Here is a 23,579-nt window from a genome sequence, read left to right as displayed (position 1 = left end):
GAAATGAAAAAAGCGGTGTGGTAGTTGTGTTGGTACCAGCCTGTTTTATTTAAAATAACTCTGGGTGACTGGTGAAAGTTGTACAGATTATTGTGCTAGGTTTTGGATTTAGTGATGCAAAAGTAATAAAATATTTTTGTTTTTTTCTCTGCTATAAAAATAGCCTCTGACCAACTAGTGTAAGTTTGTACTGGTTGTCACATTTATTGGTTATATTTTTACTGAAGGCCCTGCTCCTTATCTGGCTTAAGAATTGATGTGATTAATTATGCAAAATTATCTCTGTCATTTCCAGCTTCAGGCACAACACCTCTGCAAAATAAATTCTCTCGTTGCTTTCCAGACCCAGCTTTTAAGCAACGATGGCCACAATCCACTCATGAAGAAGGTTTTTGATATTCATCTGGCTTTTCTCAAAAACGGGCAGTCAGAAGCAGCTCTTAAGCACGTGTTCGCCTCTCTGAGAGCTTTCATTAGCAAGGTATGTAATACATGACTCTAAAGGTGCAGGAGAATTTATATAGGTATGCCAGAAGAGACCAGTATGCTTAAACTGCTGTTAAACTGATATTTTGTGCTGTTTGGAGATGTGTTTTAGAAAACAACTTCTTCACTGATTTAAAAACCAGCCCAGGTTAAGTTATCTATTTCAACAATTATTTATTATTTGTTGGATATCAGGAAACAAAAGGAGAAATCGTGAGGAATTCCCTATCTTGCCTTGGTCACAAAACTTCTGCTAAAGATTAGTATCTGTTCGACCAAAAGCTGGTGCTTCTTGAATCTTTGCCCCAAACTGTCAATATTGCTGACAATGCTATTGCTTGAATAATACTTGTACTGACAAACTGCTCCTCTCCGACTGCGTTTGAAAGAGGATAGTGCTTGCTGAACCTCTTGCTACACTTTTCTGAGCCCTGGTATGCAGTGAGGCTGTTTAATCCCCTGAGCTCAAGCAGCATCAAAGCCACAGCTAACCATATAAGAGCAGTGACTGATGCCATTGCTGACATTTCCCTTCATGCTTGTCAAAACCTGCCGCTTTTCATAAGTACATGTTCGAGACCAGATGTACGTGCAAACTCCATTCCTTCCAAGCTGCACAGTTATCGTAAATTCAAAATGAATTAAAACCTCTCAAATCACTTGAATGCAACACGTCATTAATGAGGGAAATCCATGTGGTGTGAGACTGCAGCCAGGCAGACCATGGTATGTGAATGATATGCAGCAAAGTGTTACTTCCAAAGGAGGTCTTGCACTAGTTGCCGAGCAAAGTTTGATCAAAGAAGGAGACTGCTAAACTGTTTTTCAAAGGTGGAAAATGTCTGTGCTATGTACATTTTACTATAACCCCACAGCAAAGCTAAGAGCTAGTATGAGTATGTCTAGGGCTGAATTTTGGTTGTCCTAAGCAAACACGTGAGAAGCAGAAAATGCAGAATTCTTGCTAGCTACCTGTCTGGCTCCAGACAGCGTGGTCTCCTACGAGATGTTTTTCCATGGCGCTTCTTAAAGCCTGCTAGATTGGCAATTGGCATTGGCAGGAATCACTCAGGTTTTCTACAGGGCCCAACACATGTTTATTGCTCTACCTTTCTTTTGAGTTTTCTGCTTGCCTGTGATCTGCTTAGCCTTGAGATCCATCCTGCTGCAGATCTGCACGCACCCCACTCAGACACAGTCTGTCTGCACATCTCTTCCCCTTACTAGTTGAAAGTTTGTTTAGCCAGAAATACTTGTTTTGTGCCTATAGCAAATAAAAGACCTTCCTTGCCTCCCTGGCAAATTTTCTGTGTTTGTATAAATGCGAAGCCAAACCTGCACACCTGCTCACCGTCAGCCTTCAAAACCTGGAGGCCTTCAGGGGTTCCACGCTCGCTTTCCAAAATGCTGATTACAGCAACACAGGCTGTGTTCTTGGCTGCTGCAAGGATGGGCAGTGGGGTCGTTTTCTTGGATTTATACCAGCCTGAATCCACGCTGAATTTGGCATCATGGGTCTTCAAAGATATGAAAGATTGATTTCGGTTAATTTCTCACATTTCCCCTATGACAGGACACAGTGTTGCTTCTGTAAAAGCAAGATATCAGCCCAGCAGATGGTATCTATAAGGAAGTGTTTTCTTTGCCAACTCCATAACCACATGAGTCCCAAACTTCCTTTTAAGTCCTCTGAAGGGCTTTTCTAAGGCCCAAAGTGACAATAAAATAGCCGGGGGGGTCACTGCATTTCATGACAAGTGCAAGGATGGCATGTTTTCCTGCAAGTTTGTTTTGTAATACGAAAACTGCACTGCTTTGTTTTGGGTTGTGTATCACTGTAGCTAAAAATTAGTGTTAACTTCAAGAAAACCAAAAGTGAGTTATACCTTTGATGCAGCTAGAATGGACAATTTGTGATTTTTACGGCCTTCTGTAGCTAATAATTACAATCAAAAGAATCCCCCTCTTATCAACGGTGACAGCAAATGGTTGCTGGAGGGGAAAAAACTCCTGAGTTTTATTCTGCATCCCAAAATCTGTCTTAAAAATAGCTTGCTTTCTGCATTGAATCTGGTTCCTTGATAGGGAAAAAAAAAAAAAAAAAGAAACCTCAAAAGAAAGCAAAGAACAAACAAGTTCTATAATTGTTTGCATGTTTGGTTTTGGTTTTAGAATGAATCCTGCTTGCATGCATGTTTTCTGGGAATTTGGGAAGAAAGCTGTCTCTGTTTTACTGGCTGGGAAGAAGCAACAAAAGCTAGATTGCTCTTGCTTTTATACTCTAGGTTTTCTTAACAACTAAATCCTTCTTTTCAGAGTAACACTTACAGATAAATACATATATACGTGCTTGGGAATGGTCTTGAAATTAAAGGTTGTGAAGGAAAACATGTACAGGGGAGAGGGGGCTGAGATAATTTGCCCTGCATTGAAGAGCAGTTCAGACACATGGATCTGAGTGTGGTGGAAACCCCATGTAGCTGCCCGCTCCGTGCCTGCCTGTCCTCAGTGCGTTGACACTAGCAGGGCACGTTAGAGGCATCACAAATCCAGGCCCTGAAGGACTAGGGCAGCAGAGCCTTGCTCCTTTCCTGCAACAGCCGGTTTGGGAAGCTTTTCCCTGTCTGTTAGCAATTCCCCCTGACCGTGTCAAGCTGTGCTTTCTCCCCCTACTAGTGCTCTCAGGATGCAGCATCGTTACAGCCTCCCATGCAGTTGTGAAGGGCACTTGGCATGTCCTGCCTGCTGCTGTGGCTGCCCTGCCCTCACGTCCCTTTTGTGCCAAGGCCTCTCTGGGAGCTGCTCACTGTGTTGACTCCTGCTCTGGCCCTTCGTATTAGGGCTGGATCAGAAATGTGCTCCTCCAGTGCACACAGAGTCATTGCCACATGTGCTGTTTTGCAGCTCTTCCCAGCTCATGTTCTCCTGCCAGCTGGAGAGCCGCAGGCAGCACCTGGGCAGATCTCCAGCAGGCATACACCCTTTGGTCTGCTGCCCCGAACCTGGCACCAGCAGCGATTGCATCTGCTTGGGCTTGGTGTCCAGAAGGAGCTGCGCAGGGATGCAGGTTCCCTATGAACAGGGCACAGGTTTTCCTCCAGAGCTGGTGCAGTGTGGAGAGGAGCACACAGGGAGGGATCTTGGGCTTCTTCTGCAAAAGATTCCCAGGCAAATTTTTTCTCCCTAACATTGGGTTGGAAATGTCTGAAAAGCCTCTGCAGGCAAGCAGTGGTCCCTGCTGAGAGCAAGTGCCAGCCATATCTTCTTGGGTGCCCGTGTGCTGCCTGTGCATGCCTAATCGCACGTCACTGTGGCCAGCTCTGGGCTAAACCCAGTTCGGAGTGTGACCCCATCTGGCTATGAGAGAAGGATTGCATTACAACAGGCAGCAATTACTTAATAGCTCCCTTTCCCAAGTGCACACATGATCCTCTTGGGCCTGTGTTACTATGATGTTTATTTGCTTCTTTTCTTTCTCCCCTTTTTTTTTTGTAAATATTTTTGGCCAGAGGCAGTGAACACCAAGTATTTGGTCAGTGTCTTCATTCTGCCTTGTAACCTGTGTGGCTCGGTGTAATCCCCAACAGTGTAGTCTTGCTAGCCACAGCTCCTAGATTCCTGTTTTGAGACCCTTTCACCAGCACGCCATGGTGGCAGCCACAACAGTACCTACAAGCTTTTCTGAATCATATATACTTAATGCAAGGAGTAGAGGGCCACAGTAACAGCTCCAGGCTCTGACTTGGAGGATGTGAGTGAATACTCTGACAGTATTTACTGTCGTCTCCCATGGGGAGAAGGTAGTGGGGCAGATAAAAGCGGCTCATGGGCCACACCCCATGAGGACCATTGGGTCTTGAATGAACTGAGGACGTCTTTCCTCTGAACAGATAAAAACCATGGTTTTCTCTGTTGCCTCTTTGTGCCAGCAAATTCTCTGGGACTGGCCCCCAGCTGCAGCACGGGGAGCAGAGTGCCGCTGTGTGATGCCCGAACAGCCTCCTCTCCCTCTGGGAGGTGTTGGCATCACCCCTCTCCAGCCAGGTCCCTGCGGTGGCTGCGGAGGTGGCTGCATGCCAGCACAAAACCCTTCCTTGTTCTGCTTCCCTGTGCCCAGCCCGCTGCGACCAGGGTGGAAGGAAGAAGTGTGGTGCCCCCTCCCCACCAGCCACCGCTGGTGACCACGGCCAGATGGACACGCGCTGACGGTCCCCGCTCCGGCGAGCCCTGCATGGAGGCTGCTGCCTGCCGGGGCAGGGCACCGCTGCAGCTCTCTGCTTTTCAGGCACAGCTGAGCTTACCCCCACAGATGTGCTTGGAAGTAGGAGTTTGGTAAGGTGATAGGCGTGGTGCGGCAGTACGGGGTGCTGGTCTTCCCCTTCTGCTTTTCTTCACCCTGCTGCAAATCTCTGAGCCCCGTGGCTAACAGAGGTAGTTCACGCTGCAGTTGGGCTTGATCCCGCTCCTCCCTGGGGCCAGCCCTGTCTGGCAAGCCAGGGCAGGTCACTGTGTATTTTAGGCTCTCTGGGACAAGCAAGTCTCTTGTTTGCCTTCCTGAGGGCAAGCATGATTTTAGGCTTTGTTGGGGGGACGTGTAGAAGTAGCTGTGTGAGTATCGCAGGTCATGTTTCCCAGCAAGGTTGGACTTCTGGGTGGGCTTTGGTGGATTTTCTGATGTCCCAGATGGCAGCCTTTGGTGGGAATGTCCATGGGATCTCTCCTCTCTGCCCCGCTGCTGGTGTTTATGGCTTTTGTAAGAACGTAAAACTTCTGTCTGTCCATTTTGGTGAGAATTTGCCAATGAACCCAAAAGTTGTTGGTGAAGGGGATAAACGGACATACACAAGCACATCCCCAAAAAGTGTGACAGCAAAGTTCACATTGCTCTAGGAAATGTGGTTAAAAACAGGTCCCGAATTCATTTCCACAAATATTTTCAGGCTCAGAACGCTGGTAGTTTTATTGAGGCTGTCCAGGCTGGAGCCCAGTGTGTTGCCCCATGCCCCTGCCCAGCTGAGCCCTGTGGGTGTAATTTAGTGGTGTATTTTCTAATATTTGTATGCCTTTTTTGAAGTTTCCCTCAGCGTTTTTCAAGGGAAGGGTGAACATGTGCGCTGCCCTCTGCTACGAGATCTTGAAGTGTTGCACTTCCAAGGTGTCCTCCACAAGGAACGAAGCCTCGGCTCTTCTGTATCTCCTGATGAGAAATAACTTTGAGTTCACCAAAAGGAGAACATTTCTGAGAACGCATCTTCAGGTCAGTGACTGGGGAAAAGCTAGAGAGCAGGACGCCTCAGATTTAATGAACAGATATATCAATATGACTATGTCACCTCATATCTGCAGATGATCTTGCCGTTGTTATATGGACAAAAATCCACTTGATTTCCAGGCTTTGCCTAATTCCTGTTTCCAGTGATTGGCCCAGGGCCGTTTGGGTAAAATACACTGCTGTCAAGTACTCCAAGCTGTTGAGTTTTTGAAATCACAGACACAAGATACATCTCTGCCCCAGAGGCTGGCCGGGATGGGATGGAGAGGACAGCAAGAAGAGCTGCCTTTGAGGCAGGAGAAGGGATTTTCCTGGATTTGCTTTTGCAGCATTGGTTTTTTTGAAGCAAATTTAGATACCTAGCAGGGCAGTTGAATACCATCTGGGTTGTACTGAATCACAGAAGGTGGTAACTAATGTACAAGCAGGGATTTCTATTACGAATGTTATATTGTTGATTCTGTGAACTCGCTGTTCAGCAAAGCAGTTTGGTCCTCTGGGGAATATTTGTCCTTGTGAGACGTGACAGCAAAGCTACAACAACCACCATTGCTTACATTGTGGGAAAGATGTGATATTTTCCTATAAGTGTTTTATGTAACTAACTGTGACACTAAAACTCCTCTATTAGGGCTCGTTTAAATAAAGCCCCTACCCTGTCCCAACAGATAATAATTGCAGTGAGCCAATTAATAGCAGATGTGGCACTCAGTGGTGGGACAAGATTTCAGGACTCCTTGCTCATCATTAACAACTTTGCAAACAGTGACAGGCCTATGAAGGTAAGTTGGAGATGTTAAATCACATCATGTGCTATCAGCCATTAATGCAAGACTGGGGACGCACTCAAGGAAATCATGTTTAAGGGTAAGGCTAATGATTGGAACTATGATTTATAAGCTCATAGTGGGCTGTGTTTGCTCAGTAAACAAGTATTATGCCAACAGCAATAGGGCCAGCTGCACAGGCAGGTCATGCTCCATCCGTGAGGCCTCACACCAAGAGGACGGAGCTCCGCAATTCAGGTTACGCTTTGCAAAGTGTGCTGCTTGCAAGGGTGTCCAAAGAGCTTTCCAAGAACTTCCAGCTTTGAGAGGAATGACAAGGGAGGGTATGGTACTTCTGCTGCCTGAAGGTAATAATTAACAGGAATTAATTTTAATTAAATGAGTGTCAGTAATATTAAGAAAGCACTCTTTCATGGAGATTAATGGTTGTGTTTCTTTGGAAAATAATTGTCTGTCTTTGCGCTAGAATTAACAGCTTCTTCCCAACTCATTGAACAATATATCATCACTGCAGCTTGCTCCATTGCACACAGTGTAGCTGCCAAGGTAGGATAGAGGAAAATGGGAAGCATTTTTACAGTTCTGTGATTATCCTATGACCTGAAGGTGGAACGGGAACCTCAGTTAGGTGCTGAATTGTGCTATAACAAAGTTATAGTTAGGATATACCTGGCAAAAACCTCAGTTCTCTTCTGTACACAGGTGTTTATAAGGGTTTCACTGGGCCATACTTTGCTGCTCATATTTTACATCACGAGACCATCATTATATCCAGTTTATGTATTTATATAAGTGCAAGAGTACAAGAGAGATTTCAGTACACTGGAGAGGATGCCATGCACACAGAGATAGCTGGGGAGCAGGAGCCCAAGGAGAGGGAACGTGAGTCAGGCTCATCACGGAGGAGAGAAAGCTGAGGGGGGACCGAACTGCTGCTTTCCACTACCAAAAGGGAGGTTATGGAGATGAGGAGGTCAGGCTCTTCTCAGAGGTGTGGAGTGGCAGGACAAGAGGCAATGGGCACAAGTTGCTGCAAGGGAAATTCCAACTTTATTTAAAGAAAAAATTATTTCCCAAGAACATGGTGCAGCCCTGGGACAGGGCCCAGAAACGAGATGGGATTTCTGTCCTTGGAGATTATAAAACTTGGCTGGACAAGCCCTGCTCTAACTCAACGATGGCCCTGCTCTGAGCAGGGGATCGGACTAGAGCCTGTGTTTTTATTTATTACATTCCTGTGGTGGGAAGCTCTACAAATGCCTTTGGTGCTTTAGGAATTGAAGAGTGACTGCATCAGAGACTAACAAGCCAGATGTTGAATGACATGAAAAATACTTCAGGCATGGTTTACGGTCCCATCCTGGGACATTCGCATGCACAGAGCACTTCTGTCTCGCTCTCACACTAGCTTCTCAGGATGCCAAAGTACCTGCCTCACTGTAGCACTGGAACAGCCTGGCATCCAGCGCATGACCAGGAGAGATTGGCCCTGTGCACGCCCAGATTGAAATGCCTCTAATTGCATATGAAATACTGTATGCTGTATGCAGTGTGAGTTCAATAAGGAAAAACTAGTCTTATCTCCTGTGTTCTCAGTGTTTTCAGATTGGCAGTAAGTGGAGTGTTGGCTAAAAGGGTAGCAACGGTCTTTTTTTGGCAAAGCCTGGACACCTTTTATTTCTGTATTTGTTTCTAATTAGATTTGTTTTGTGTCAGGCAACTGCTTTTCCTTCCGAAGTCAAAGATTTGACAAAGAGAATCCGTACAGTGCTTATGGCTACCGCTCAAATGAAAGAACATGAAAAGGATCCAGAAATGTTGATAGATCTACAGTACAGTTTAGCCAAATCTTATGCAAGTACCCCAGAGCTCCGGAAAACGTGGCTGGACAGTATGGCAAAGATACATGTAAAAAATGGAGATTTTTCAGAGGTAATTCATGTAATTAAAAACATGGTGCACAACAAGACAGATGTACAGATGACATTTTAATTTCCCCTTTGTACTTTGCAGGCAGCCATGTGTTATGTTCATGTAGCAGCCCTCGTTGCAGAGTTTCTGCACAGGAAAAGTAAGTGTGTGCTGTTTGGGAGGCACAAGGAAGATGGTGCAGTGATGGGTTTTGGGGAGACCAGAATCTTTTTAAAGACAAGTTTCTCTCGATTTGGTAAATTATTATTTTAGAAACAACCTAAAAAGGAAAAAAAAATTAATGCAGTGGATAAAGCTAGAAGAAGATGAGTATTTTTTTAGGAAAAGAATCCAATTGTTCATACACAGGCATTTACTAGGCTGGCCTGCTCTGCTTAGACAGTCATGTTGGCACGTTGCTGAGTGAAATAAGAACTGACACATCATGTCTCGGTTTAAATGTTCAGTTGTATTTTACATTAGGAAATGTGCTCACAGGGGAACCCCATGTTATAAACTGGCTGTCAATAAGTTCATTGGAAGTATCACTGTAGGCAGTACAGAAAACTATAGAATAAAGCAGTCAAAATTCAGTCAAAAAATGAGACTATAGCCTAACTATACAAGTATGTAAAGAATAATCAGAAAAAAAGGGAGTGTTGTGGTTTAATGCAAAACAGGAAGGAAGGACAGACTGCGTGTTCTCAAGTAACACCACTTTGCAGGTTTTCTTTTAAATATCTGTTCCACAGTTGACATATTGACCCCATTTCTCATTTCCCTGTAAGGGAGTAATTGTTGAAATGGACACTTAACATTTCAGAAAGTTAAGGCTGCATAAAAGCTGATTACATGCACTGCCTTGGCTGGAAAGGTCTTAAATGCCTTGCTCAGGGGGCTTGGAGTCCCTCCAAATTCTGTACTTTGTGTTGGCTAAGTGGGAAAATTCAGGACTTGTTTTTCTGATATGTATACACATTTCACATGGCTGCAGAGGGGAGAGTATTGAAAGTTGGCAACTCTTTATTTGTACCCTGGAGGCTGCTTACCACAACCGCTGGTAAAGGAGAACTTCAAAAAAACAAGAGGAACCAAATCCAAAGGAATATCAAGTGAATACATTGAGTTATCTCTGTCACTGGCACTCTTTACATATACGTAAGCTGGAAAGGGTTCAGAAAAGGCTTAACTACTCAAAGTTTTGGGGTACATAACTGTGCTTTCTGCTAGGAGTGTACAATCTTGTTCACTTACCATGCAGCTCTCCAGCATCCAGCAATAGCTATCTTCTTGCATCTTCTGTGCAAAGATATACCCTTGTCCTTCTCTCCTGACTTTCAGTTGGTTGCAGCCAGTTAGGTTGGTCAAAGCTGACTTCCAGATAGCTCACTGGGAAATCTGTTGTGCTTGGTGTTAGTTACGTACTAGGAATGACTCCCATGGCAAATGGCTGGGGAGGTTCTGATGTGTTCAGTCTCGTATAGCAGATCAGTAGCAAATATGGGAGTCAGGTCCCCTGCTACTTGTAGGACTTTGCTGTCAGCTTCCCTGGCCATTAAAGCATGACGCATTTGAGATATGTTACTCCACTAACCCATTTGCTTTTGTCTGCTACAGAACTCTTCCCCAGCGGATGCACTGCCTTCAGGAAAATCACTCCCAACATTGATGAAGAAGGTGCAATGAAAGAAGATGGTGGGATGATGGATGTACATTACAGTGAGGTGAGGTGAGGTCCTGTAGTATAGACTACAGGCTATTTGATAGCTGATTAGGATTTAGTTTTAGACTTTGCTCACATGAGCTCTGACAAATTATAGTTGTGCACTGGCATCTGTAAGGAAGACTGTTCCACAGCAATTTCCCAAGAGAAATCTGCATTGAAGGATTTTCTGTGTACAATTCAGACAGGTAAAACTGGTGTAAGTTCTTTGTTCCTTTGAAAGGCTTTTCTAGCACTGAGACTGAAAAAGCTGCACCACAATCTCTGCCTGCCTTGTTATGCAAATGCTAATTCTGCCAGCACAGGGCAGTGCAGCATGGTATTTCCAAGGAGGGACAGAATGCAAGTCAAGCTCTGTCGAGTGAGAGGTCAGCTTAGGTTCCGCTTGAGTTAGGGCTGTGCTGCAGGACACCACATTAGCAGAACAATCCAGAAACCATAGCAGGGCACTGGGGAAGTGGGTAGATCCTCCCGTGAGTCATAAAGTCTCACAATTACTTCTGCACCATCCCTGTACAACTGTGTTGGGTGGGCCACGTGGCTGAGCGAGGTGGCCCTGCAGCCCAGCTGCCCAGTTGCCCATTCATCAAGACTAGGCTTGAGGATCCTTAGCATCGCATCCCACTCCTATTGCACACATGTTCCTTGGAAGTGTTTCTTAGACACGTACCTCGGACTTCCAGTGCTGTCATCTGCATACCCTCCCAGAGTTTTGGCATTCTCCTGGGGAGGTAGCTAAATAGCCAAGACATACTTGCTGGCTACTGTGCTAGTGATTTATTAAGAATGAATGAACTTTTAAAAAATAACTCGTCCTTTTTCCTTTATTTTTTTCCCCAAAATTTAGAATACCTTTGGAAAGGCCAGGAACACACAGGGTTTAAACTTATTTAACTGTGACTACTTATACTGGGACCTGTTAAAGCATCTGAAGTTAAAATGGTTTTCTCTTCTAACTTTTACTGTTAACACCACCATTTGGTTTCTCTCATAGGAAGTCCTGGTGGAGCTGCTGGAGCAATGTGTAGATGGCCTGTGGAAAGCAGAGCGTTATGAAACAATTTCTGAAGTTTCCAAACTGATCATTCCTATCTATGAAAAGCGGCGTGAATTTGAGGTAGGTATTTTGAACTAGTTTGCATACGTCAGGTAATATTCTAGAAAACTAAGAAAAAAACAGGAGGCTTTTTTATTTTTGAAGTTATGAGTTAATGAATTGGTGTCAGTAAAGCACACACTGTGCTTCATTTCTGGTCATTAAACAAATCAGTGAAAGCAATGGTCTGGAGGGTAATTATTAAAGCTAAAGACACGGAAGACTCATATCTAGTGAATAATTCCCACCTTCCTTCCCCTAAAATAAAACTGTCATCATCCCATATGCTCATGAAAGCCAGATTCTTTTTGAGACTTGAGCATTTTAAGGGTTAAAAACAGGGTGAGAACTGTTCAAAGAAAGGACTAGATCTGCAGGTAGTTCAGTGGCAAGTGGAGAGGAAGGAAGGAAGCTGTTACCAGCCCTCTGCCTTGCTCCTTCCCAACACCCGCTGTGACCCGTGCTTTGGTGGGGCTGTTGCTCAACTGCTGAATAGCGCTCCTCTTTCCCTCCCTCTCCCATGACCCCCTCCACATCAGAACAACATCCAACTATGTAACTGAAGCTAGGGGAAGCCTTGATCTATTTTTTCATCATAAAGCTGTTTTTAATAAAAAAAGAATTTCTGGGTAAAATACTGCAAGCTCCTCTACCCTCAGTCAGGGAACATGCTGAGACAGTAGGCTCAGCCTTCTCTCTAAGGATAGTGGTGGTGTTGCAGTCTGTGTACCTTTCAGACCTGAAGCTAAGCATGTGATTAAGACTGAGGTTTTTTCAAAGAAAACCACATGAGTTCAACCTTTAGAAATTCAAGTTTGAATTCTCCAAAGGCTCGTGTTCACATATCTCAGTAGCTTCCAGTGTACGCTAGAATTTCCTGCTTGCAAAATTCTGCTTTAATGATGTCAAGATTTGATTTCCAGAAACTTACTCAGCTGTACAGAACGCTTCATGGAGCATATGCTAAGATATTGGAAGTAATGCACACAAGGAAGAGGCTTCTTGGAACCTTTTTCAGAGTGGCCTTTTATGGACAAGTAAGTATATACACCGGCTCAGCAGCTACCCCTCACCAGGCATCCTGGCCCCTAAAGCTGCTGCTCCGTCAGACCTGAAGCTGAAAAGCCTGCTAGCTCCTCTGGTGCAGCCACTGGCGCGTCTACATGAGCGTTTCGGTATTGCACCCTTGAGGTGACGGTTTGTGTCTCTCTCCAGCAGCATTTGATTTATTATAAAGTTTATGAATCTGCTGCTGGGCTTTTCATAAAACAACTCAGCAGTTAGGAAATGGTTTAGTGGGTTCAGAAAACACCGGGGGTTTTTTGTAATTATAGTTATTATAAGTTACACAAACACAATGCAGTGTGTATAGTGTATAACCAGTAGCAGTATATAACGATAGTATATAAACAATAGTGGTAACAGACATTTTCTTCTACAGACAATTGCTGCTCCCTTCTAGATAGTAGAGGAAAAGGTTATGGGAGAAGCTGGAGGCAAAATATGTATCGGTGTTGGTTACATACTTAGCTGAGTTAGCTGGAAAAATGGACAAGATGTGGGGCTCAGAGTCCCAAGAAGGAGCATGATCTTATCATATCTGATGAAGTCTTCTGAGCCTGAAAGCAGTTATGTTTTTATTTTTTTTCTCCAGCTATAGCAGTTATCTAATAAAGTGTGTTACCCCTCATCTCCCTTGTGTCTCTGAACTACCTGCTTCTGCTTGTGGACCCATAACCATGGGGGAGACGCAGGACCCCTCTTTAGAAAATGCTATGTAAATTATATTAGCCCTGCCTTTCCTCGTTCCTTCTTTCAGAGGAGATTATGAATACCCCTGAAACCATCTTGGGTTTGTACCTTTGAACACTGCTGTCATTACACGCACAACGTATCAGAGCATTGACTTCTGCTGCAGCAAACATAAATTTTATTTTTTTCCTCATCTTATCTCCAAAATTAAAAAGTAAATAAGGTTAGCAATAGATAAAAGGAAACGACTGCTAGCTTAGTTTTCTAGAAGCTGTAGACATAACTGGTTCAGCCCCTAAAATTAAGCTATGTAACGTATCATCCTGACAACCAATACTTGATCCAGTTTTGCACTTAAAGCTTTGCTGGCTTTATATGCCAGCTACACAGAGATAGTTTCAACACTCTGTCACAACTTCTGACTGGAACATCTCAACAAAGCATGAAGCTTTCATGCTGTTTCCATTACAGGGAGGACTGGTGATGCAGGCACGACCTTTAATGCAATTTTGTCTCTATTTACAACAAATACACCAAGTTCCACTTCCCTGAATACAAGAGGAATCAAAGCAGAGGAAACCCATTTCTTTATTTATTGCTTGAAGTCCCTTTCAGCCTACACAAAATCCTTCTCTTCAGACTGTTCATTTGGCTCTGCTGTCAGGGCTTTCTCAACTTGTGTGTCTTTCTCTATGCTTTCTTTTTGTGGTTTTTCTCCTGCTTGCCTCTTTCCAACCTTCCAAAAAGTCAACCGCTGGCCAAACCCATCTTCCACATTGTTTAGATTTCTCACTGGTCATATTTAAGGCTTTGTGTTCAACAATGACGTGTTTGTATTGGCTGAGGAATTTTATTATTTTTTTACACAGTTTTCGAAGAAACTTACTAAACAGGCCAAGTTCAGTCAGACTTTATGTAAGCCATAGCCTTCTAAACCTTCTTGACTTTCTGAAATGTTAGTAGAAAGTTGCTTTCAAAGTAGCAAATCTAAAATAAAGTATTCCAAGTGAAGAAACCCAGCTATTCCTCACTACTTGTTTGTGATTAATGCTAGACGTTCTTTGAAGAAGAAGATGGGAAGGAATACATCTATAAGGAACCCAAGCTGACAGGCCTCTCAGAGATCTCCTTCAGACTTCTTAAACTTTATGGAGAGAAATTCGGGTCGGAGACTGTAAAAATTATCCAGGATTCTAACAAGGTAGAGTTAAACTGCATGAACAAGCTAACGAAATGCTATTAGCAGTGAACATTAGGGCCACGTACTAGAGAGTGCACTGACGGGTGTGACAAAAATATCAATTGTATTCTAATACTGTTCAGGGCCTGGGACTGCACTGCTCTAAGCACTGTGCAAATGGAGCACAGAAGGATGAGCTTTGCTCTGTGGAGCTGAAGATGGGAGATGACAGAGCATCCCTTTCTTCTGCCAGTAGGAATGGAGGAGTGAGCCCTGTCTTCCGCCCCCTTACAAGCACCTTGCTTCCAGCTGCCCCTTGCATCCTCATGCTCCTCTGTGGACATGTTGCACAGCTTGACAAGTTTTGGTGCTGATGTGGCTCCCAGGTGGAAATAAATGAATTGGCAGTTATGAATGGGAAATTGCAGTCCACATCTGACTGAGCCCTGTTGTTGGGAGGCATTAGGAACCAGCACAGAGGAGCAGATGATTGGAAGTGGAGTTACTTGTTCCTTTGACACTGCAAGTCTAAAATAAAATCTTTTGTGCCCTTGCAGCCATAGCTCCTTCCTTTTCCTGTTGAATACCCATTTATGTTCCCTGCAAGGGCTGTTCACACCCCTAGGTTGCAACTGTGGATATGTCTGGGTTGCTAAAGGCAATATTGGCGATCCCAAAGCTTGCTTTGTGCAAGCCTGCAGATTTGCGTGCCGCAGCACAGTACTGCATGAACGCTAGCTCATGGCCTGGAAGCAATATGGTCATGTAAGAAGGACTAAGTAGCTCAGGCATGTGCTGCATTGATGGATAAGGTGATACAGCTACCTGTTCCAGAAGCAGCTTGTTTGGCCCCAGATGAGGTATTTCTTGTGCCACACATCATTGTCTTTGTGTCTGCTAAGAGATGGTCTAGACATCACAGCTGAGGTCAAAGGGAGTGTTTTGTGTGTCATTCATGCACACATGAATGCAGTGGGGCTGGGTCAGCAGGGAATCAGTTTAAATCATATCCCAGTAGATAAGTTAACCAGTTATAAGTTAAGTTATTAACCTTTGCTCTTCTAGTGAGTAACCCTCTTATTTCACAGGTCAACATTAAAGACCTTGATCCGAAGTATGCCCATATTCAAGTGACTTATGTGAAACCCTATTTTGAAGACAAAGAAATCTCTGAAAGAAAGACTGAATTTGAAAGAAATCATAACATCAACAGATTTGTATTTGAAACTCCTTACACTTTATCTGGGAAAAAGCATGGCAGCGTGGAAGAACAGTGTAAAAAAAGGACCATTCTTACTAGTAAGTACAAGCATCTGAACATGAGACAGTATGTATCAGCAACTATTTTTAGACTATTTTAGCTCATAAAAATAGCCCCAAAGAGTCAGAAATTTTCTCAGCTACTTAATCAGAATTATGATACAATATTCTGGTTGGGAGGGGGAATTTACCTTATATTTCTATGTGCAAATTTTTACAAATTAATAAATCGTGCTGGTAAATTATAACCTTGTTCGGGATTTCACACGCACCAAGTAAAACCCTGAGGGCAAGGATCTGCCAGTATACGTTCTATGAAGAGTACTCCTATTTGCTGCATGACTTTTCAATCTATAAACTTCCTTTGCTGTTTCTGGTAGCTTTGAACTCCTTTCCATACGTAAAGAAGAGAATTCCAGTCAATTACGAACATCAGGTTAATTTAAAACCAATTGATGTTGCTACTGATGAAATAAAAGACAAGACAGCAGAGCTGCAGAAACTCTGCTCTGCTGGTGATGTTGACATGATCCAGCTGCAACTCAAATTGCAAGGCTGTGTTTCTGTGCAGGTAAGGCTTGATGTCTGTTCAAAATTACATTTATATAAACATCTCATAGTGAGTCATCTTTTCACAACACAACACATTTACTTTCCAGAAATCATTAACTACCTCGTTTGCAGCACTGCAGCCATCAGCCTGCCAGCGCAGCTTGCCCTGCCGCATACAGTGGTACATTGGCGGGTGGCTCATGGTAATAAGCATTGTGTCTAGTGGTGTTTACAGTGTCAAGTCCAAGTGTAATTGCACATTAGTTGGCCACAGGTGAATGCTGAAATGTACTTAACTCTTGAAGATTGTACTGTACGTATCAGGCATAAATAGCCTTTTTGTGAGCCTGACTTCTCAAGCTGGATAAATGACCTTAAGACTCAGACCACACTGCTTTTCCAAATGGAAATAAAAGGAAAGTATGAGGAAACAGATTGCATCTCTCTTTTTATCTCCATTTATCTTTTGGTCTTAAAAAACTAGACAGAAAAACTAATACTCAGCTTTTGAAACTTCAGGTGCCTCCAGTGACATTAGTAATGCAGAGTTGGTGGCATTCAAATAATATGCTAACGTTGGGTTTTGGTTTTTTTAAATTGTTATTCCCTTCACAACTGCCTTTAGCAACTCAACAGAAGTTCTAGCATAAATGATTTCTTACTTCTTTGGTTCTAGGTTAATGCTGGTCCCTTGGCCTATGCCAGAGCTTTCCTAAGTGACAGCCAGTCCAGCAAATATCCTACTAAGAAGGTGAATGAGTTAAAAGAAATGTTCAGGTAGGATTTCTAATGTAATAAAAACTAGCCAGCTGGCTGGAACATGGTACCTGCTTTGCTTATATTTTTGTCTGTCTCCAAAATCAGCAGATGCCGAATGCTCACATGTGCCTTATAAAGATCCAGGTCTCACAGGGTTGTGGGTGCTCAGACATATGAAAAAAGCCAATGTAACTATGTATGTCAAGAGTTCCCAAGCTCAGGGCTGTGATCTCCATGGGGAGATTTGCCTGAACGTCTGCTTCAACCGTTTGTGTGGGTATTTGAGATTATCATGTGAAGAAAGTATGTTTGAAAACCAGAGGTCTGACAGTCTTGTGTTCAGGGATCTTCCATATTGTGCATTGTTTCCCAGTCTTTCCAAAGGGATTTTTTACTAGATAATGATGAACTTAAAATATTTTAAAGCAAATCCCTTCCCCGTTTATGGAGGACCATCGTTCTTGTTTCTGTTGCTAATTTTTGAAACCATGTGACTTGCACAGGTGTTTTTCTAACTCCTGTCCCTTAGGGTAGGTTTTACCTCCCTCCCACTTGAAAGTGTCCCCCGAGATATAATCAGGCAGCTCCTGCTTCACCTCAGGATGATGAGCGTTTGCCACGCTATTTTCTGGACCCCGCAGGAGCAACCAGTTGCCCACCAGCTCCTGCATTCATTACTGGGTGTTGGTGACTCCCATTTCGCCCATTGGTCACTGTATGGAGAAGGCAGCATTTGGGCCAATCCTATTTTCCTTCAGTGTATTGAGTAACCTAGCAAACCATGGAACAAATAAGGGAACAATCCCTGCAAACCTGCCCCCACATGGATGCAGAACAGAGGGAAGGCGGTTTTACTTTCCAGTCTTGCAGTGCAGCCAGGAGGACAAACACAATCTCTATTTCACGCAAAAAATCCCAGAAAATCCCACTCGTGCTTGTATTTTCACTGTAGTCTTTAAAAAAGGAGAAATATGCCTGTGAAATGAAGCAAAGAAAATGAGTAACAGTAACCAAGAAAACAATATTACAGCTCCCCATGATCTAAATGTCTTTCTGGAGGGTGTGTCTGCTGTTAGCAACTTGACCTCTCAAGCACACATGCGACATCACATGCATCCAGATCTGCCAAGCCCCGTACGACTGATTTCCCCTCTGTGCCTGACCAGGGCCTCCTTCTGTTTTGTGACCCTACAGCAAGCTGTGTGTGGTCCTACAGGTTGGGGTGAAGGTGCGAGACCACTGTGTTGCACTGCAGGTGCGTGTGTCCCATCTGCTGAGGATCCAGGCTTGAAGGAGCTCCAGCAGAAAGTCCAATACCTGTGTTGCAGTCCCTCCCCATTCCCTGATCCACTGTGCCAGGGATGCTCCTAGAATGTGACTTGTCCCAAACGTTGGAGAAAAGGGGGAAAAAATGAGATTTGCCTATCTGTTTGGTTGGTTGCTTTGGTAGAAGACTGGGTTATTGTAATGCCCAAAATTCATTCCTTTCCTCCCTAGGAAGTTTATACAAGCCTGTGGAATTGCTCTGGAGCTCAACGAGCGACTCATTAAGGAGGATCAAGTGGAGTATCATGAGGGGCTAAAATCAAACTTTCGGGATATGGTGAAAGAGCTTTCTGACATCATCCACGAACAGGCACGTACTGCATGTCAGGAGCCCACAGAGGTGTTTCTCTGTGCTTGAAAACTAGCTAATGCTGAAAACTGACTGAAAACTAATTAAAAACTTGATCACTCTTCATGTTATTTAGTTAAATATAAAAAGGCAAGTAACTGAACATGAAAAGTAAACTATACACTTGGTGGATTCCTAAAACCGGTTTCTGTTGATTGAATGTCTCAGCCTGGTGTTCGTATACAGTGTGCTTCAGGGTGGAGTCTTCGCTGACACAAACCATTAGTTTCCTGGCTGCTGTAGCCTTCAGAGATCCTGTGCCACGTTTTGCCTCACATTTTCTACATCATAAGAATCCTGTGATAAGTCACAGGTCGAAATTCTCTGGCAAAACTTCCGTTTCCTCAGTTATATCCAGCTTAAGTTCCTTTTTATTTTTTATTTTTCATTAAAGGTTGTTTATTTTTAATTTTGGCCTAATGCCAACATGGTATTTATATGCACTGTTAAAATATTTGTGCTAATTTATCTGACTTATGTTTTAATGTTTTCTTGGATCTTTCTAGGAAAATACATTTGAATAGTAGCATCAGACAGGTGAGAGATTCAAAGAACAGTTGCATTTCTGCCTAGTATCATGCTGTGAAATTAGATGGAAACTGGCTTTCTGAAGTAATCCCCATACCTCTGCTCTTTAATTTTGCCTTCATTATGACAAAAGAAAGCTCATTGTAGGTTTATAGTATCAAGCATATAAAATGAACGGTACAGACTGCATTGTGATTCATAGTACTTGAAACTTATGAATGTTTTCAGAATCTCCCAGTTACTCAACATACAGTCCATGTGTGACTATTAATTAAAAAAGCAACATTTTAAGTCACTAAAAATGTATAGGCAAATTCCACAGTAAGTCGAGCAGTTGTTCAAACGAATGCAAAAATGTGCAAGTGGCAAAAGAATACAACTGCATCAGGCTGCTATTTGTAGGTTAGGTTTATTTACAATAAAATAATGCTTATGGGAATCAAACAGAGTCTTGTTACGAAAGAGTACACTATCATTTCAGGGAAACAGTCTCATGATGGGGCTGAATTTTGTTGTAGGAGTATAAGGGAGGATCCGTTTGAGAATAAGTGACTGCTGCATGCCCCTTGCTTTTGTTAGATTTCCCTCCTATTCTGCTCATGACCACCATTTTCTTATTGTGCAAACTACTGATTTTGCACATTTTTCATGTACGTTACCTACCATGTATACTCCACTGCTGAATTTTGCTCAGAGATGTTCGTTCGTAGGAGTTGCCACCTGCTTACTCTAAGCTGTTTGCAAGTAAACCTTTCCAAGACATTTAATTTGCATGCAGCTGCTAGAACTTCTGTGGTTTCTGAATTCTGCAATAGTCAAATCAAAACCAAATCACTCAGTTCTGCACCATCGCAGTACAATAGTTAAGATTATCTTAGAACAAAGAAGCATTGTTAAAGCACACTCCGTATTATCCTGATAGATTTACATATTCACTGTCGTGTTGTCTTTGGTTAATGGGCAAAAAGGGCTCACTGGGAAGGATATACTTTTCACTTTCTTCTTGTATTATATAAAAAGGCAGCTTAAAAGATCATGTTTCTGAGCACTGTTCTCTATGGTTGTACAACATTAATGTAGATAACTGCTGACTTGAACTTTGTATTGCCATCAAATGACCTAAGCATCTAACAAATTAATGGAACATGCTTTCCTCTTCTGCAAGATTACTCAGTTAAACATAAAAAGTATATTACATTAATTTAGGGTTGTCGTTGCAAATAACATGCTTTTATAAATATTGTCAGTGCCCCAAAACAACGCAGGCAGTGCACTTAGTTTGAGGTGGCAGGGCAGATGAGTAACTCACTGGGTCAGCCTGTGACCTATCTGCAGATCTTTTAGGTTAGGGAAATGTAAACAAAAAAAAATGATAAACTGCAGATGAACAGGTACAGGAAGCCTCAGAGAGTGGCGGAAAACTGGATGTCCGGAAACTGTTTGTGATGGCCAGTGATCTCAGTTTCACTCATGTAAATTCAGGCTAACTTGTTGACTGGTGAACCACGGGGTGAAAAACAAACACGCAGTCAGCTCTAGAGCAGCTCTACCAGTCCAGTTAGATCCTGTGCTGTAAGACCATCCTTCGGGTTATTAAGTACGAAATCTTGCCACATGGCACGGATGCAGTGAGCGTTTGCTGTGTTTTGCTGCAGGTATTCCCTGTGCTTACCAAAAAAACTATTAGAATTTTGTTACTGCTAAGATATAATAAAAAATTGCTATAAAGAGAATTGTTGTTTTGCTATACTGGATAGTTGTAACTAAAAATGATCCAGTAATACACAGAACAGTGTATGTATGAATGCTACAGAAATTGCTGAATTACTCTTCTTTCTCATTCCTTTGTTATGCTGCCTTTGCGAAACAGCTTTGAAGACAAGGTTGGATATCTCTTTTGCATACCTTTTTAAACAGCTTGATTATAATAATGAACTGAAACTTTTACTGAATTTGTGATTGTTTTGTTTTGTCTAGATCTACCATGAAGATACAATGCATTCGCCATGGATGCATGACTCCCTACATGTTTTCTGTGCAATCAGCGGAACATCTGGTGATGGAAGTTACTGTTCACTCAGACCCACTGCTGAAATATAAACATATCAGTCATATTTTACAACGCTTTCTCAGGAATACTTGGAACTGTACAAAGGATGTTTAAAAAAATCCATGATGAGCAAAGATTCAATTTTTTTTCCCAAAAAAAGTTGCCATGCTTTCAAACAGGGTGCTTGCTTATTTTGCTGCGCAACATTGAAAGTGCCTGGACATTGCACCACTGTGTTTGTTTTCTACTATTTTTTTTTAAGCTAAATGTATAACAAGACATGGAAAGGCAGTTATCTAAATATGTATTGAATTGCTGAACTATGAATTGAAATGATAACGGTACTATGTAAAATTGTACAATGGAATATAATAAAATGTAAAACTACTTTGTAAATAGGAGCATAGAGTATATAGAAATTAGCATTATCTCATATTTGCTGCTAAAAGCTTTGTTGGACAGGGAACATGAAGGAGAAACTGTAGTCACTAGTAAGAGACCTTCCTCTTCTGAAAAGTGACTTGGGGTCCAGATGCTCCTGTTGCACTCAGACAATGAGAGTAAACTTGCCCTAGTCTGAAATAATTAAAACCTGAGTCAGAAATGATAATTTTCATACATCCTCTAAGCAGATAATTCTAAAGTAACCTCCATGAGAGCTGAGCTTACTATAGCCAATTTCAATTTTGGCTAACCTTTCACGGCTGCAGGAGGATGGATTGTACTCACTGAGGACAACCGAAGAGATTTGTCATTTGATACAAGTTTTTCTATTTACCACTCATGGTCTCACATAAATATAAACTCTGAGGTCACCTTAAATTGCGTTGGGAATTATAAAGTGCTTTAACACCTTTCAGAAAAATTCTAATAATCTGTGAGATATGCTTTAAAAAAAAAATGCAGCACGTCAAAATAACTCATAGAAAATTGAGGGGTTTTTTTAACATCATATGACATGCATGTTCCCTCCTGTTAAACAGATCTGTTTTCTGAAAGCCCGTTATTTTTGTCTGACAGGTGGTTGGAGAAAATGTATTTTCCGGAATTCTTTTATTCCTTCTTCCCCTCCCCAAAGCTTTAATATATTATCTCTGTCTCTTTTTAATAAGACACTTTCAGATGCAGGAAGAAGAAAACAGATCAGTAATTCTTTTATCCAGCAACATTTTTAACATCCGTGTTTTTCAAAATCCCATCAATTGTAAATATGGTTCCAGTAGTTCATATGGGAAGGGTGGGGGTTTTTAAAGATATGTAACAAAATGCCATAATAAAAGGACTCCAGCTGGGTATTTAGCTTGGCTATAGTGTCTATAAATTAAGCTTCTAATTTCTGTAACAAAAATTATCTTCAAATAGTAACTGGACCACATTTCAAAATGTTTATTATGCATGATTCTAAATACCTAAAATTAATTGTCTTCTGAAAAAATAATGTTGTGATCCGTAAATTCACCCATTAGCTGTTGCAAGCAAAATACAGATGTGCCTCTGTAACAAACAGACCACATTTCTGCTTGTATGTGCTTTTATGCCAGGCAGGCTCTAAATTTAGCTTAACAGAAAGAGGAAGAGAGACTAGTAGGTTTAAATATGGCTACTACAGTGTTGATTTTCATCTTTCAACAAATAATATTTAAAGGCAGATAGTGAGAGTTTTCCAAATTCCTTTACTAAAAGGTGATGAAGCTGTTCAATAGTGGATACATTACAAGATTTTTTTGGAGCTAGTTAAACTCTAAACATCAGTACTAAAGGCGTATCTTGAATACAGTCAGCAATGATGAGAGGTGGACATCCAAAAGCTCTTGCACTATAGCTCTTTTAAATACTACAGCTAACCTAATAGTTTTCCTGGAATTGCAGTGAAATTCTTATTCATGTTTTTTGATGTCTTTAATGTTCTGAAATAACATTGCTGGCTGAATTTTCAATTGCTATTCCTTATTTTTACTGGAATTCCAGTGAAATTCTTACTCATATCTTCAGACGTCTTTAATGGTCCAAGATGAATTTTTGTCTGAACTTCTCAATTCATTGTTGGTATTGGAGTTGTCCTGTCATTTCAGTTTAATATACTGGAAAGCTGTCTCAGTAATTCAGCCAAAGAAAGTATTTAATACCAGTCCAATTAGAATATATACAGTCAGTACAGTTCAGAATACATGTTTATATGCAGTTTTGATGAATAACAAAAATGATCATGCCCTAAGGATTTGCCTTCTGTCCTGCAGGTAAATAATTCGACTGGATTTTTAACAGAAAAATCTCAAAGGAAAATTTGTCCTTTTTAGATGAGTCATAAAAAGACTGGTAACAAACCAACCTGGTTTTTCTTTACATTTTCACCTATCTAGAAATGATAGGGAGTGGTCATTAGATATTTTACAGCTGTATCTGGACAACGGTGCCAAGAAGGTGTTCACATTTTCTCATAGTTGTTCCAGTTTAAAGAAGTCCTCCAGATTTTTTCTTATTTCTGGCTGACATAGCTTAATTCACAGATATATCTGGAGAGTGTACTATATATGTGCCTGTTCTATG

General features: G+C 42.1%; 1 protein-coding gene across 1 annotated transcript in view; it reads left to right on the top strand.

Annotated features, from left to right (window-relative positions):
- Positions 1–22,331, top strand: part of DOCK11 (dedicator of cytokinesis 11) — a 70,438-nt gene extending 48,107 nt beyond the window's left edge. The window contains exons 40-53 of the mRNA XM_009287644.2: positions 344–481; positions 5,561–5,743; positions 6,427–6,540; positions 8,263–8,478; positions 8,560–8,617; positions 10,075–10,181; positions 11,175–11,297; positions 12,200–12,313; positions 14,083–14,229; positions 15,297–15,507; positions 15,849–16,039; positions 16,697–16,797; positions 18,277–18,415; positions 20,960–22,331. Coding sequence (XP_009285919.1) covers positions 344–481; positions 5,561–5,743; positions 6,427–6,540; positions 8,263–8,478; positions 8,560–8,617; positions 10,075–10,181; positions 11,175–11,297; positions 12,200–12,313; positions 14,083–14,229; positions 15,297–15,507; positions 15,849–16,039; positions 16,697–16,797; positions 18,277–18,415; positions 20,960–21,082 — 1,965 coding nt within the window. The 3' untranslated portion in view covers positions 21,083–22,331. The remainder of the gene's footprint in view (positions 1–343; positions 482–5,560; positions 5,744–6,426; positions 6,541–8,262; positions 8,479–8,559; positions 8,618–10,074; positions 10,182–11,174; positions 11,298–12,199; positions 12,314–14,082; positions 14,230–15,296; positions 15,508–15,848; positions 16,040–16,696; positions 16,798–18,276; positions 18,416–20,959) is intronic.
- The last annotated feature ends 1,248 nt before the right edge of the window (positions 22,332–23,579 follow it).

The sequence above is a fragment of the Aptenodytes forsteri genome, unplaced genomic scaffold (genome assembly GCF_000699145.1).
Source record: "Aptenodytes forsteri isolate BGI_AS27 unplaced genomic scaffold, ASM69914v1 Scaffold265, whole genome shotgun sequence".
Classification (NCBI taxonomy): Eukaryota; Metazoa; Chordata; class Aves; order Sphenisciformes; family Spheniscidae; genus Aptenodytes; species Aptenodytes forsteri.
The sequence above is the reverse complement of the archived record's forward strand: the minus strand, read 5'-3'. Positions and strand labels throughout refer to the sequence as shown.